Below are 16156 nucleotides of genomic sequence, written 5' to 3' on the forward strand. Positions count from 1 at the left end.
AAAGTCCCTGGATAGGATGAAATGCGCACAGAAGAAAAATCCCAATAAGTGGACAGGAAAAGCCCAATAAGGTACGAAGAGGCAGGCCCACGTGAGCTTTTGGCCCGCTTTTGTGCAGACTGCAGCACAGTTAAAAATTAAATTTCCCTAAAAAATAAAGAAAAAATGGGCCCATGGGCTTACCTCTGTTCGAGTGTTGAGAACCGATCCAAACAGCCCATAGACACCAGGCTGTTGCCCCGTCCGAACCCGACCCGAATCCCCAACCCAACGACCAAAGCGAGAGAGACGAGGAGAAGCGGCGGCGGCGGCGAGGTTGGATGGCGACTACGGCGGGGTATCTGGCGCGGCGGGCGGCGCAGAAGGAGCGGGTGCGGCTGCTGTACCGCTGTGCGCTCAAGGACACCCTCAACTGGGCCGTCCACCGCCACCTCTTCTACCAGGACGTCAGCTCCCCTCTTCCCTTTCCCCTTTCCGCACCTTCTCGATCTCGATCTCGATCTCCATCCTCGATTGGGGGACGGATCTGACCTCGCGTTCCTCTCCCGCGCAGGCGTCGGAGCTCAGGGACAAATTCGAGGCGAACCGACACGTGGTAACGCCCTCTTGGGTTCTTCTGCTGCTGATGCTTCGTTCTCCTTTTGCTACGGTGGGGAGTGAAACCGCGAGGGACACCCGGTGATGATTTCTGTGTGGTGTGGCGTGTTGTGTGCAGGAAAATCTGGATGTGATCGATAGGCTCATCGATGACGCGGAAGCGCAGTACAGGAATTTCCAGCACCCCGACCCCTACATTGGTAAGCTTTGCTTTGAAATGCTTGCGCCTTTTGTTCCTGCTGATGCTGTCTCTGTTTGACGTTGCGCTGTAAATCCTGTAGGATGGTAGCGTTTCTGTTAAATCGTGTAGGACGTTAGTGTTTCTATTTGGTTAGGCCATTGAACTTTGAATATCTGACCATTTAGTCGAAAGCTTCAGAACTACTGCAATGGACATACAAATGAGTATGGATTACTGAAGCTGCGAGATGAAGTCTGTTGTGTTTCAGTATAGTATGATAAGTTTTGATGTAGCTGGGGCGTTTATTAGTAGTCATTTAGCCTAGTATTACATATTGCTTGCTTGAAACACTTGGAGACTGTTTCAACTTTCAAATGATAATGCTTCCATATCCTTATTTGGTTCATGTGTGCTTGTATCAGATTGTCTTTGTTTGATTTTTGTTGCCAGTGAAAACTCTAAATATTGTGATGAGATAAGCATTGAGATGGCTCAGTTTTCACCTTTATTGTAAATGCCACTGCTTCACAAGACTTCTGGCATATTCATTTTAGATTTATTAGCATTGGATGGGCCTCTTGTTCTGGTTCAGGTGAATTGCTGTTTAGCATAATCTAATTACTGAAAAAAAAGAACTTCAGCTAAGTGATATACATCCTGATCTGGAAAAAAATGACGTTAACTCTGCTATCTATGAAGCAATGTGCTAGAGTACAATGGAAAAATAAGATTTTGGATCTGTTTTTGTCAATACTATAGTTCCAGAGACTACGCTACCTACAGCAGGTTGCTCATGTTCATAATAGATATGGTTTCTTTGACGTTTCCACTCTTTAGCATATGATACTAATTAAATGAGATGTTTATCTTTGTTGCATGCTGTGAATCTCCTGAGCAATGATGCTCTATATCTGGAATGTGGAAACAAAAATCAAAGTTTCGTATACACTTGTTTTCTATCTCTGCAGTTCCATGGGCTCCTGGTGGCTCAAAATTCACTAGGAACCCTCCTCCACCTCAAGGGGTAAGAATATTTATTCAATCTATTTAACATATCATAGCTGTCGTTAACCTTTACTATATCTGACGTACTTTTCTTAGTGAATTTTGCTGCAATTCTAACCGTATATAATGTCATGCTTGTAGTTTTGTACTGTAAATGTTTAACAAAAAGTTCAATGCTCAGATTTTGACTTATTAACTTGGTTTATATCTGGAAGCATGCCTACTTTTTTTTTGTTGTTGGAAAAATAGATAAGGAAGGCAAAGCTCCTTTTCAAGCCTTCTCTTTTGTAACCTTTGATTAGTTCCTTAGAAACTTAATTTGAACACAAATGCTTATATCAGTGTATGTTTCTGTCTGTTAAATTGTTAAGATGTAGTACGACTTTCGTACTGTGCCTTCCTGTATGTTGTCTCACGCAGAAGTTAGTTCACTGTATTGGTTAAGGATGTGGTCTGTGCTTTGTAGTTTCTCGAGGGATGAATGACAAAAGGGGCCACCTTGTCTATATTTAAATATTTAGAGCATCTCAACAGATTAATTTGTTGAACTGTTCAGGCCAGTTCTTCTATATCATCTGTAAAATCAGATGGATTCACAAAGCTAGGAAAGTGCACATGTTATAGAGGACTTAAATTACATGTTCTGGTTTTAGCATTCCTAAACTGTCTCTCGTTTGGTTGTAGATTATTGTTTAACAAACTGCGCACTACTGATGATAATATGCACGTTGCAGATTGAAATAGTTTACAATTACGGAAAAGAGGACTAGTGAGCAGGAGCCCTGCATTTGGGAGCTGAACTTGACAGTGCAAAGAACTTGCTTCGTGTTTCCCAATGATAACATGCAATCGAGCCGTTGTGTGATCAATAAGAATGAAATTACTGGCCTTCATCCTTGTATTTTTATTTTCATGTATACTCGTATTAACAAATCTCTTGTGATCTTGAGCTAGTGCATTGTCAGGTGATATGTGCTGTGACACAATGACGCTATGGTTTCTTTCTCACGCAGTTTGAGCATAAACTTGTGGAACTTCGCTGTTTCGAGTAGTTTGTCCAGAATCTGAGCCGTTCAATTTGTCAGATCCAATGGACTTCCTGAATTGTTTCACCCGTTTCGATTTGCCTGTAATTCTCTGTCACAAATTGATTTCGAATAGTCGTTTACTTTGTTGCAGTTGCTCTAATCTCTCCAACGGTCATGGATGGTTGCTGTCTACCGGTGACGATTGGGAAGGGATGCCTCCCCCAATAGTCACTTGTACACCCTGTATAAATATACATTGTATCAATGAATGAATTAATGGAACTCATTTCTATCTATCCGATCTATGTTTCACATCCGAGTTCTAACACATTATGACGCACTCGCGCGATCCACTGATCATCGGCCAACCGAGAGGAAGCAAGGAACAACAGAGAAGGACGAACAGCGCCACCGCACATGAAGAACAGAGCGCTCATCCCACGGTAAGAACACCTTCATCAACTGGAGATGTCCTTTGCTCTCTGATGAGCCTGGAGGTGGCAATTCTTCGACTCATTCGTCTTCCAACGTCGGTTCGCCACACTGGTCGTCGTCGGTTCCATCCTTGCCATCGCCACCAGCAAGCATCACGGGCGCGCTTACTCAGATGTGATGGCCAACCTCCTCTGTTCGGGCCGGCTAGGATCTTTCGCGTCGCCTTGTGCGATGCCCATTGGCCAGCCCTTCGGGCTGTGTCCCGAATGGCAATGGCACCCGCTTCTCTGACAGCGCATCTGCCCTCGGTGTCATGCTGCCCCGTCCATGGGTATGTGTGTTGTTCGGAGCACGGACCGATGGCATTGCGCGCACTCAGGGGCACTGGTGCTCCACCGGCGCCCTCACAAACGCCCGTGGTCAGATCCAATCCACTGGCGCATGTGGCTACGCCCCCATCGCAGGTGCCCGTGGCCAAGCCTTCCTCACCGAAGCTCAGGCTGGTTCTCCCTCACCGGCGTCCATGCAAACCCCCTCGTAGGCATCTACGACGGGATCTTCCTTGATAGTGTTCCTCATCATCTCTATCCCGACCCTCTCGATGGAGACGCCCCCTCCCTATCGTCGGCTTCGCCGTACCTTAGCCATTGCGGCCAATCACCGGCACGGGCTTTGCCGCCCGTGGAATCCCACGGGCCTTGGTCTCCCTGACGGTGTGCTCCCTGACTTCCGTCGGACTGAGGAGCAGGCGATGGAGGCAGCCGCCCACGTGAAGCACGCCAGTGACCTACCCTAGGCCGGTTCCTCCTCAGAGGCGGAGGAGGGGGAGTGAGGCGGGCAACGGCCTTCGGCTGGAGCTCCATTGCAGCGGTGGGATGCGGCCCGCAGCCGACACATCACGCCTAGACACGTGGCAGCCACTGGCCGGCCATGGCGCAAATCGGCCATCGACCAGCATGGCGCGGCTCCTGATTCGGCCAACGGCCAACGATATCTCAAGGCAGCGCCCGATCCTGGTGCTTGGCGCAATCCACGAAGGCATCTCAACGCCGACGATAACACTCACAGGCGGCAGCGGCGGCTGGATGGGGAGGGAAGCTAAAGCCCTAACCACCTCTCCCCTTCCCCTTATATAGGTCCTCGCATGGGCCAAGCGAACTTGCCCACCAGAGCCCAAGCCGACCTGCCACTACAGTCCAAGCCAGTCGGCCAAAAGGCGTCCGAGTCGAGCCAACGACTCAAGTCGAGCCAAACTGCATGAGCCACCTCAAATTTAACAAAAAAACCCCTCAGGTTTATATATATTCGCTCACTATTTTTATATAACCTATGTTATATTATGTTTTTCTTGTATCTATGTCCCTCAGGATTTCATATATTGCAAGAATGTGTGTATTTATGTATTGTAACTATATTACATCTGTAATATGTTCAATATATTGATGTTTAATACATTCTTGTTTATTCCATGCAATCTCTTATTGCTTCTATTTGGTACATAAAAATGTAATTTAATTGATGATTACCTTTTATAATGTTAGCATAACACAAGGTATTGGAGACTTTGATAATTGGTTGCGACTGTAGCATCATCCGCCTTAATTGGACAGAGTCCATGTCAATAGCAGTGAGTTATCTTGCCCAATACTGTGAGGTATACACAATTTTGGTGATTACCTTCAACGTGTCTATCCCACATTTTACACAGAGTCTATATGTTGTCAGTTACTACTGTCACCTATTCCATCGCAAATCTTTAACATTATAGCAGCGATCTACCGCATGTACTATATCAAGGTCTACATCACTTGTCTTTTAGACATCTTGTATTTTTATATAAGCAATTACAACATTTGCTATTAATTTACTCTCTTAGTAAATTAATACATGTCATTTCATGTAAGACATGGCTAATCTTCCGAACAAGAGTTTTCTAGAGCTTGCTATGGATAGCATCAATTACTTGACCTAGGCACAAGATGTCAAATTCAATTTGGCTACCTAGCGGAGGATGCACCTCCAATACCTTAGCATTCTAAATATGCTACGTTGGTCTTTCTGCGCTACCACCTCCATCCTGACCTCAAAAATGAGTATGTCATGGAGAAAGATCCGCTTGCTCTATGGAACTCCCTCAAGGAGTGTTATGAGCAACAGAAATCTATCATCTTACTAGAAGCTTAACGCCACTGGTCTCTACTTCGCTTTTATGATTTTAAATCCATAGCAGATTACAACTCTTAAGTTCACAAAATCTGCGCCAAGTTGAAGTTCTATGGTCAAACAGTATCAGATGATGACATGATTGAAAAGACTTTATGCACTTTTCATCCGTCATTCTGGGTATTGCAACAGTAGTATCGTCAATAGAAATACACTAAGTATTCTGAGTTGATATATACATTGCTACAGGTGGAGAAACATGATGAACTTCTTATGAAAAATCATCATAACTGCCCAACGGGTGTTGCTCCACTTCCTAAAGTACATGCTAATACTCAGAATACTAATAAATTTTGTGGCCGTAAATGGAACAACCGAAAGGGTAAAGGAAAGTGGAAGTCTTTCAATATGCAGAAAAGTCATGGCATTGCCAAAGACAAAGGTCAATTCAAGAATAATGCCAAAGACAACTCTCAAGCTTGTCAACGCTGTAGATGTAAGAATTATCGTACAAACAAGTATCAGATTCCTAGGCACTTGGTGGATTTATATCTCAACTCTATTGGGAAAGGCAAGCAAGTTCGTGGAGTCGAATTTGAATCACACTTCAATGAACAATCTGCTGACGATATGGTCACATGATCTTCTCAAGATGTTCCTCTGAACAAACAAGATCCGGCTCATTAGAAGGAGGACGACCCCCTCAATGTGGATGATATGATCGTGAAATTTCATTCTCAAAATATATTGGGAGATCTCTCTTAGATCTTCGACTCATCCTAGTTGCCATTAGCCTAATATTGTTCTATTAAGTGTTATATATTGTATCGTATGTATTCAAACATGTACCTCTTATATGTATTAAATAATATCAGCACTCTATTATATATATGAGTTAAATTCCTATTGAATTTTCTCCTTTATATATATAGAATCTTTTACTGGACGCAAACAGATGGAGGAAGAAGAAATCTGTTTAGTGGAAAGCTGTACCACTAATACAATCTTACTGGAGCAAAAATATTTCCATACATTACATAAGAAACATGAAAATATTATGACCATCGCCAGCTGTAATGCGTTGATTGTGAGTTCGGATCGAGCCACAATAAGACTCCATATGAGTACAAAATTAGTAATCGAGGATGCACTCTTGTATCGTGATTCAACTCGTACCTTACTCAGTTATAAAAACATGTGTCTTAATGGCTTTCATATTAAAACTCAAACTGAGAATGGTGATGAATTTCTATTTCTCACCAAATCCAACGGATTTAACAAGGAGGTACTTGAGAAATTTCCCTCATTTCATCTGGATTGTACTATACGTACATCACAAACGTAACACATTTTGCGTTTAAAATAATTTTTGAAAATATTGATAAGTTCAAGACTTGGCATAATCGCCTTGGTCATCCGACATTGGGATGATGAAAAAAATTATTCACAATTCTGTTGGTTATAACATACATATTGCAATATTCTCAGAATCATCTGATTTTGTGTACACCCCCTGTGCTATACGGAAGTTAATTTTTAAGGCCTTCTTAACTTAAAATTAAACATGAGCATATTAATTTCCTTGAACATATTCAAGAAGATATATGTGGCCCAATTTAACCTTTATATAGACCTTTTAGGTACTTCATGTTCCTTATTGATGCATCTACTCGTTGGTCCCATATGTGCCTCTTGTCCATACGTAATCATGTGTTTGCAAAATTAATAACTCAAATTATCAAATTACGAGCTAATTATCCTGAACAAAGGATAAAGTCCATTAGAATGGACAATGTCATGGAATTCTTTTCATGAGCATTTAATGATTATTGTATGGCTCTAGGTATCAATCTACAACATTCAGTACAATATATTCATACTCAAAATAGTTTTGCTGGAGCTCTTATCAAGAGAATAAAATGGATCGCTAGACCACTTTTACAAAATTGCAAATTGCCTATATCATGTGCGGTATTACACGCCACAGATTTGATTCAAATCCGACCAACTGCAGATCATGCAACCTCCTCGTTGCAAATAGTATATAGAAATCAACTAAGTATTTCCCATCTACGATTTTTGGGTTGCGCTGTGTACGTACCGATTCCACCACCGCCGTGTACTTCCATGGGTCCCCATAGAAGATCGGGTGTATATGTGGGGTATAATTCTCCGTCAATTATTTAATACCTCGAGCCTCTAACAGGAGACTTGTTCACAGCCCGATACGTTGATTGCATCTTCGATGAAGATAATTTCTAGGCATTAGTGGGAGATTTGTACCGTAATGAATACCTAGAAAGCAATTTGAATGCCACTGACTTTCAATCTCTAGATCTACGTACTTTAGAATCTGAACAAGAAGTTCAGACGATTATAAATTTGAAACACCTAGCAAATAAGCTGCCAGATGCATTTACTGACCACAAGGGTGTCACAGAGTCCCATATTCCTGCAGCGAATGCACCAGAAAGAGTGAAGGTACCTTATAAAACCACTCATCTCCCAAATCCCAGTAAGAGGGGAGAAATCTGGTTGTAAATAATGCTTCTAAAAAGCAATTACGGAAGTAAAGGAAGATATCTTCTAAGTTAGTAAATGAAAATCAACTTATTGTTGATAGACACCAATTGGATGCTCTTCATCCAGAGCTCAACACAATTGTGCACACTAATATTGGTGTTGGGATATCGGAACAACCTAACTCTACGGTGATGGGAAATCATAAGGAGTCGAGGAAGTACATGAAATTCGCACAAACTATATTGATTTAGGATAATCTTATAACCATAAGACTACAATTGTCGACATCTATTTCTCCTCAAATATTACCAAAAACCTCGAGGTAGATCCAGAACCTAAAACTGTGGCAGAGTACCTTAAGCGCTCAGACTGGATCAAATGGAAGGACGCTACTGAGGCAGAATAGAGCTTGCTTGCTAAAAAAGAGGTATTTATATCTGTAATACCTACTCCTCCAAATATTTTCCCTGTTGGATTGAAATGGGTTTTCCTTCGGAAAAGAAATAAAAATAATGAGGTAGTGAGATACAAAGTGAGACTTATAGTACAATAGTTCACACAGAGACCTGTCATCGATTATGATGAAATCTATTATCCTGTTATGAGTGGAATAACATTCTGATACTTAATCTCATTGGCAGTTCAAATGGACTTATCCATGCAATTAATAAATGTGGTGACCGCTTATCTATATGGGTCACTTGATTCGAACATATATATGAAAGTTCCTGAAGGGCTTAAGATTCCGAATCCAAAGGCAAATCGTAACATGTTTTGTGTAAAGTTGCAAAAATCACTCTATGGCTTGAAACAGTCGGGCAAAATATGGTATATCCGACTAAGTGAGTTACTTCTTCTAAAGGATTACTCTAACAACGATGGTTGTCTCTGTGTGTTCATCAAGAAATCCCTCATTGGATTCGGCATCATTGGAACCACACAAGATATAAAGGAAGCCAGCAATCATCTAAATATGGAGTTTGAGATGAAGTATTTAGGTAAGACCAAATTCTGCTTAGGTTTACAACTTGAGCATCTCCCATCAGGGATATTAATTCACCAATCTGCATATATTAAAAAGATATTGCAGAAGTTAATATGGATAAATCATATCCATCGAAAACTCCTATGGTCGTTCGATCCCTGGATATGGATAAAGATTCATTCCGACCTAGGGAAGAAGGTGAAGAATTATTAGGACCTGATGTTCCATATTTAAGTATCATAGGAGCACTTATATATCTCGCAAATTGCATAAGGCCTAATATTACATTTGCAGTCAACCTTTTGGCTAGACATAGTGCTGCTCCAACTAAGAGACATTTGGTTGGTGCAAAATAAGTCCTCAGGTATCTAAATAGTACTAAAAATCTTGGTTTATTCTATCAAAAAAACAAAGATATGACCATTATAGGTTATACTGATGCTGGCTATATATCTGATCCTCATAATACCATGTCACAAACTGGATTTGTTTTCCTTATATGATGGTACTGCTTTCTCGTGGAAATCATCAAAGCAAACTCTTGTTATGAAGCCTCACGTGGATGCGTATGACTTCGCAGAATGATAAACCATATTCAAGGATCATATGAGATTAATTCATCAGAATCTCCCACTATTATCTATAAAGATAATACTTCTTGTATTACCCAGATATAAACATGTTGAAGTCATGTGACAATCTAGCAGATTTATTCACTAAGTTATTACCCACTTCAATATTTCATAAACGTATTCGTGAAATTGGCATAAGAAGGCTTGGAGAATTGCAGAGTTCAGAGGAGTTAATCTCTAATTTATAACTTGTTTATGATCATTAGGTCATACATATTGCACTCTTTTTTTCTTCACGATTTTTACTCTCTAATTTTCTCATATAAGATTTTTAATGAGGCAATATCAATACAAATATATATACCATATCATTTTTTTTATTGGGTTTTCAACAAGTTTTTCAATAGCATATTACAAATCACAACTCTCCTATATTTTTCCCACAGGACTTTAGAGAAGTTATTCGTTGATTAATATACAGATGATAAATCGATCAGAGGAAGTGTTGCAGTTACTCGACTCTTTCCGATCATCATAAACGGTTGCTGTCTACTGGTGACTATTAGGAAAGGATACCTCTCAACAGACAGCTGTAAATATGTATAAATATACATTATATCAATAAATAAATTAATAAAACTCAATTCTATCCATCCGATGTAATGTTTCACATCCGAGTTCTAACATACTTGAAGCCGACCCTGTCGTGTAAAATCCGCGAGAAGCAACCTACGTTTTTCGATAAAGTTGACAATTTACTACCAGACCCCTGATAAAGATGGCAATTTGACAAACTTTTTCACACTAAAATAGTAAAATATGTCACCCGGTGGAAAAAAAAAAATCAAATGCCTCTACGTTTCTCGCCCCTCGCAGCAAGCAGCAGCCTCCTCCGCTCCTTGGTATGCCACGTGCCCTGCCGTCCTACCTACCTTCCGGCGCGACGCCCAGGCGAGACGGCAGACGACGATCACGCCGCCGACAGCCGGGCCTCGCGTCTACGCTACTGGCATTGACGAGTGTGCGCGGCCCGTGTCATACGCAGCCAGCTCCCGCGTTAATTTCTCGTTAAGCTAAACCGCCCCGAGGAGAGATGGAGGACTAGACGCAATCCCACGCGAATCCCAGCGGATCGAGCCCAGCAGCACGAGAGGAGTGTCCCACCCTGCGACAGGAGGAGGAGGGGGCCCACGATGCAGGCGCAGAGGTCTCCGGCGATGGTCGGGGGCGGTGGCGCCGCGGGTGCGTGTGCGGCGCCGGTGGGGATGCCGTCTCCGGCAACGGTGCCGATGCGGCGGCGGTGTGAGGGTACGGCCATGGGGGCCATCACCATTGACCTCCGCCCCGGCCTCGGCGTCGGCCCCTTCACCCTTGGTGAGTCCACCGGAACCCTAACCACCCACCGCCGCCCCGGTCGGGATCAGCGGTCGTCGGTTGCTTGCTTGCTTTCCTCTCACTTTTCACGGGAGGAACAGAGACTTGTTTTTTAAGCAACAACTTAGTTAAAACTTCAAGGTCAATTCTGACTCGAGAGCTCGATCGGTGCAGGGATGCCAATTTCCAATGCGTTTGCGCAGATAGAGCACCAGCCCAACATCTACGACGTTGTCCACGTGAAGTACTTCGACGAGGTTTGTGAATTGTGGTGCTGAGCTCGTTGGTTGCCAATTGCCGGGGCTACCAATATAAACTAAACTGGTCGGTGTTGGTTCTTCTGTGGCTTCAGGAGCCTCTCAAGTTGAAACAACCAGTTCTGAATGCATGATAAAATTAGTTGTTCATGTAGATTGAAGACTATAGTGAACCATTTGTAAAATTAGTTTGGAGTGTCATGCATTGTCGAAACTAGAAGGTACAATTCAGATAATTGAAAAATAGAAATATCCCGGTAGTTATAAAATTCTAGGTTCTGCATGGAAAAAAAATCTTCGAGAATGTGTGCTGCATAGAAAAGGCACGTGCTTTATATATGAGATTGATTAAATTTGTCCGTCATCCTTCAGCAATTGTTAAAGTTTTCCTTTTCTTCTTTTCCCTGCAGAGACTCCGTCTCATAGAGATTTATGATGTTAAGAGACTGCAATTGCGATATGCAACATCTTTGATTGGGTGAGGAGCTTGTGGGCATTATTTTTCATTTTATAGTTGTGGATGTACTCTTGGATAAATCCGGAGCTTATACAGTGCATGGTCACTCATTTTACATCAACCATTCAGCACAATGTTCTGTGTGTTGTTACTGACCATTCTCTTCTCTTTTTCCTCTTTCAGCGGTCCAGCAACATTAGCGACTTTTGCAGCTGTTTATGCACTGTTCGGACCAACTTTCCCTGGTATATATGACAAAGAGAGAGGCATTTATACGCTGTTCTACCCAGTATGTCGTGAGAAATAGCTCTGCCCTTTTTATTTCACAATTCTCTTTTTTTTTCTTGGTTTGTTGGGGTATTTCCTTACTCACACGCTTTTGTAAGGCTTATCCTTTGGATTCCCTATCCCCAGCCAATATACAAATCTCTTCACCAATGGGGAAGGTATTCTACTTAATAGCCATATTCAATTGTGAATGTTTTGTTTGTAACCATATTTTCTTAGTATCTCATCACGGCTCCCTATTTACTATAGCAGTGGCAGATTTGCATCTGGAGTTTCCAGATGGAACAACCCCTGTTACTTGCCGGGTTTCTATATATGATAACTCGACAGATAGCAAGGTTGGGGTTGGATCATTGATGGACAAAGCAGTTGTACCTGCATTGCCTGCTGGCAGCCTGTATATGGAGGAAGTGCACGCGAAGGTATGTTGTATATTTTATTTATTTATAATCTTTTCAGATTACTGATTTTCTTGAAGCTAAAGAGATATTTTGATGTTTTGTAATTCAGTAACCCAGATTATCCAGTTTTACTTCTGACTGTTATGCTCTGTTCCCGCCCACCCAGGCACCTTCTTTTATAAGGAAAATGTATACGAACCTAATGAAAAAAATAAAATGAAGAAAAAACTGATCGTGAGACATGCCTTTCAATTGTGTTCATGAGGAACAATCATATAATCACTAGGTATATTCTTTGTGCATATGGAAAAAGGTGTGTCTATATAATCTTTTGGCTTACCAAGTCTTATCACTGGACCATACCTTTTGATACTTCCATAATTTATATATTTTCAGCTTGGTGAAGAGCTTTGGTTCACAATAGGGGGCCAACGGATCCCTTTTGGTGCATCACCACAGGTAGACATCACATATCTCTTTGATGAAGTGAAATATATTTTGACAGCGGCACTGATTTCTCTCCTGTCTTGGTTTCTTTTACAGGATATCTGGACTGACTTGGGTCGTCCATGTGGTATCCATCAGAAGCAGGTCGGTTTTAATTCAGATTAGTGAGGCATCATAGTAGAGGTTTCATATAATATGTAGTTCTTCAATTACTTTTTGTTCATCATGACCCGAAAATGACATATGCTAAACTCAGTTGGTTTTCGTATGATTTTTTTTTGCCTAATCATGGAAGCATGCAGTTAATATTGTAGCCTATACAGAGCTACTGAGAGTGTGAGATTGTGCAGCACTTCTGTGGCATATGATCAAATTTTGTTTTGCAAAGATCAATATAAAGGAATACCATGCTCCCTAGAAGTCAATTCTGCATTCTCATCTGGAATGCTTACTATGTTTGCTCTCCCATCTTGTCAGGTTGACCAAATGATAATACACTCTGCATCAGACCCCCGCCATCGAACAACACTTTGCGGGGATCACTTCTACAACTACTTCTCCTGTGGAATTGATATCTTATTTGATGGACAGGTATGGAGTATTTTCTCACACTAGGATTGCATACATTATACAGAGTTTTTTTCTTATCGGCAAGGATTTCAAATAGCATGTTGACATGTTTTCTTTTCCCTTGCAGACACATAAGATAAAGAAGTTTGTTTTGCATACAAACTTCCCGGGTCATTCAGATTTCAATTCATATAAGAAATGCAACTTTGTTATATATGATGCTGAAGGTCTGAAGTATTTGTAATAGAATTAGTTTCCTGTGGAGGAATAATACTATCCAATCAACCATCTGTTCTTGTTTTTTTCAGCTGAAGGTACATATCAGCCTGGCAATGTCTCCAAGAATTGCATAACGCCTCATACAAAATGGACCAAGGTATGATATTTAACACGACTTATTTAGACTGCTAGGGTACTATTGAAAGTCCTTCATGTTTTGTTTGGTTTTAGATTGCCCTTGATGTTTGCCATGCTGTTGTAGATTTATCATCTTTCTTTGAACTATCATTTCTTTACTCGCATCTCAAATGTTGAATACCAAATTTATTTAATTTGCATATAAATAAATGATTTACTGGTTTTTCTTTGGCATAATTGGGTTATTAGCATAAACGTACTAATGTTCCCATGCTAGGAATGTCAACTCTGTTTTTACCTTTTCTAGAGTACCTTCTATTTTTCTATGTAGATGTTGGTTTTGGTTGTAGTAATGTAGCAATGCTTAGAGGTTAATGCTATCTTCCTGTATGCTCGCATGTTTTTTTTTTCTTCTATTCTTCTTTAACAACCCTTGTATTGATTGTACTATGTTAGGAGATCCTCGGTGATTGTGGTCGAGCTGCAATCCAGACACAAGGATCTATGAACAATCCATTTGGATCAACTTTTGTATATGGATATCAGGATATTGCTTTTGAGGTGGCTTTTAATCGATCAAATTTGAAACCTGTTTTCCCTCTGGATATCAGATGTGACCTTTTTTTTTCTGTCTTCATTGATTACCAGGTGATGAAAAATGGATATATTGCAACTGTTACTCTCTTCCAATCATGAGGTATGTAATGCATCTACTGCCCGTAATATGTGAAATCACTAAAGGATAGCTATGGTAAATTTGGCCATCCGAGCGTATGAACTTAAATTAAATGGGACAAAATTTTCTATCGTAACAGTGTGTGAACTGTAATGCTGTTGCGAATTCTGGCTGAATTAATGGTTAGACAAGGCTGGAAAACTTGCACTTCGCTGAAATGGAATCTTCAGAAATAAGTTGTGCGCTTCACCGAAACGCAACAGCATTATTATGTCACTATGAGGCTAACTCCTTGGAACTTCTTGACAGTTGTTTCTTCGGCATGGAATGCAGCCGCACAGTCAGTCTGGATAAGCATTGTAACATTTAATTATTCTGTAGATGCCGCTCATTGTACAGGAACTAACTGTATTCTGCGACCTTACCTTGTGTACATAAATGATCGTTATTTGTTGAAACAAGGAAATGTACATTCCACATTTGTATCTCTGTTTAAATGTGGTAAGGTTATGGACGTTGTTTCTTTATGATCCATCTCATGTGAATATGATTGGCAAGAAAGTGGTTGATGTCTGATACGCTGGTGTTGGTTTCTGTGTCTGTTTATCGTTGCCTGCGGTTCCCATTTACCAGCTATTACCAGAAGCCATGTGTTTTCAGCAAATAGCTGAGTGAATCGGGTAAAACAGGGGAAGCTTTGCACGCTTGTATGAGTTATATAGCATCACTGGCCTAAAAGTTGATCCACGTGCTTTTCTTCGCCTCTATGAGCATCACCGACCCAGGTTTCATGAAGATTCGTAAGCGTATCAGTGATTCGTAAGCGTATCAGTGTTGGGTCAATGGACGCAAGGCAGCAACCCAAGACAAAAGGAAATAGCGTTGGCCAACATTTACGTGGTATTAGCTAAGTATCTGTAAGTTATAACGAAAATATAAATATTAGACATAAATATTATAAAGATGTAGATGTATTATAGGAGTATTGCTGAACGAATATGTCAGGAGCGATACCGTAGTTTTGATTTTAAGTATGATCTGAAAAAGGAGGGGTTATCTGCCAATTTTTTTCATAATTTTTTTATTTTCATTAGTAAAATGGATCTTATATCCGTAGCTGGTGACGAAGCGAAAAGGCTGGAGGATTATGATGGATGATAAAAATGGATAAATTATTTAAATTTTAGAGTTTTTTATTAAATAGGTAAAGAGTAGGGAGAAGAGATGATGTGAGAACTAGCTTGTGTTTTATTTAATAGAGATTTTTCTAGATGATTTACACGGTTTTTTTTTAAGATGAACTATGAGTAGGTACCTCAAACCAAAATACATGCCCATAGGTCTTGTTTCAAATTAAGAAATCCAGTTTCTGAAAGTTCATTTGAATTTGTGTGATATTTGACTGTTTGGCGGTATAATTTGCACATTTCTAAAAAGTGGAAGCATGTGTTGTCTGAGCGAGAGCCGCGAGAGCAAATATGGTTAGGAAGAGGTGGTAGCAATGGAGGCAAAGGCCATCTCTCCCTTCTTCCTCTCCACAATTGCACTAGGCCTGGCAACGGGACGAGTTGAGGCCGGATGCACCAAGAATGCATACGACTTGAAATCTGAATAAAAAACCCGACCTGTCACTGAAACAGCTAATGGGTGAAAACCTAGCTTTGACCTCGAACCTAGCGAGGACCTAAAATCTGATGGGTTCCCATGGGTGAGAGCACGTGACAGTTTGAGCAGCGACAAGGACAGGTAGGAGCGAGCAGCGCCACATGAGGTGAGCGCCGAGTGTGGCCCCAGCACGGGACCAGAGGTAGGCACCAATTGGGACGGCGGTGCGGCCCTA

The 16156-nt window shown here is 41.2% G+C and overlaps 2 protein-coding genes across 2 annotated transcripts; both read left to right on the plus strand.

Moving 5' to 3' along the window:
- Positions 1-235: 235 nt before the first annotated feature.
- LOC133919485 (NADH dehydrogenase [ubiquinone] 1 beta subcomplex subunit 9-like) lies at positions 236-2828 on the plus strand. The gene is made up of 5 exons (XM_062363887.1): positions 236-446; positions 554-595; positions 716-797; positions 1747-1802; positions 2518-2828. Exons 1-5 carry the CDS (start codon positions 321-323, stop codon positions 2551-2553), a joined length of 342 nt encoding a protein of 113 aa, XP_062219871.1. The 5' UTR covers positions 236-320; the 3' UTR covers positions 2554-2828.
- Positions 2829-10350: 7522 nt separating this feature from the next.
- LOC133919487 (PHAF1 protein At3g51130-like) lies at positions 10351-14793 on the plus strand. The gene is made up of 13 exons (XM_062363888.1): positions 10351-10863; positions 11038-11120; positions 11531-11598; positions 11761-11873; positions 11964-12023; positions 12118-12287; positions 12663-12725; positions 12810-12857; positions 13191-13304; positions 13411-13510; positions 13592-13659; positions 14097-14201; positions 14289-14793. The coding sequence occupies exons 1-13, from the start codon at positions 10683-10685 to the stop codon at positions 14334-14336; spliced, it is 1221 nt and encodes a 406-aa protein (XP_062219872.1). The 5' UTR covers positions 10351-10682; the 3' UTR covers positions 14337-14793.
- The last annotated feature ends 1363 nt before the right edge of the window (positions 14794-16156 follow it).

The sequence above is a fragment of the Phragmites australis genome, chromosome 5 (genome assembly GCF_958298935.1).
Source record: "Phragmites australis chromosome 5, lpPhrAust1.1, whole genome shotgun sequence".
Classification (NCBI taxonomy): domain Eukaryota; kingdom Viridiplantae; phylum Streptophyta; class Magnoliopsida; order Poales; family Poaceae; genus Phragmites; species Phragmites australis.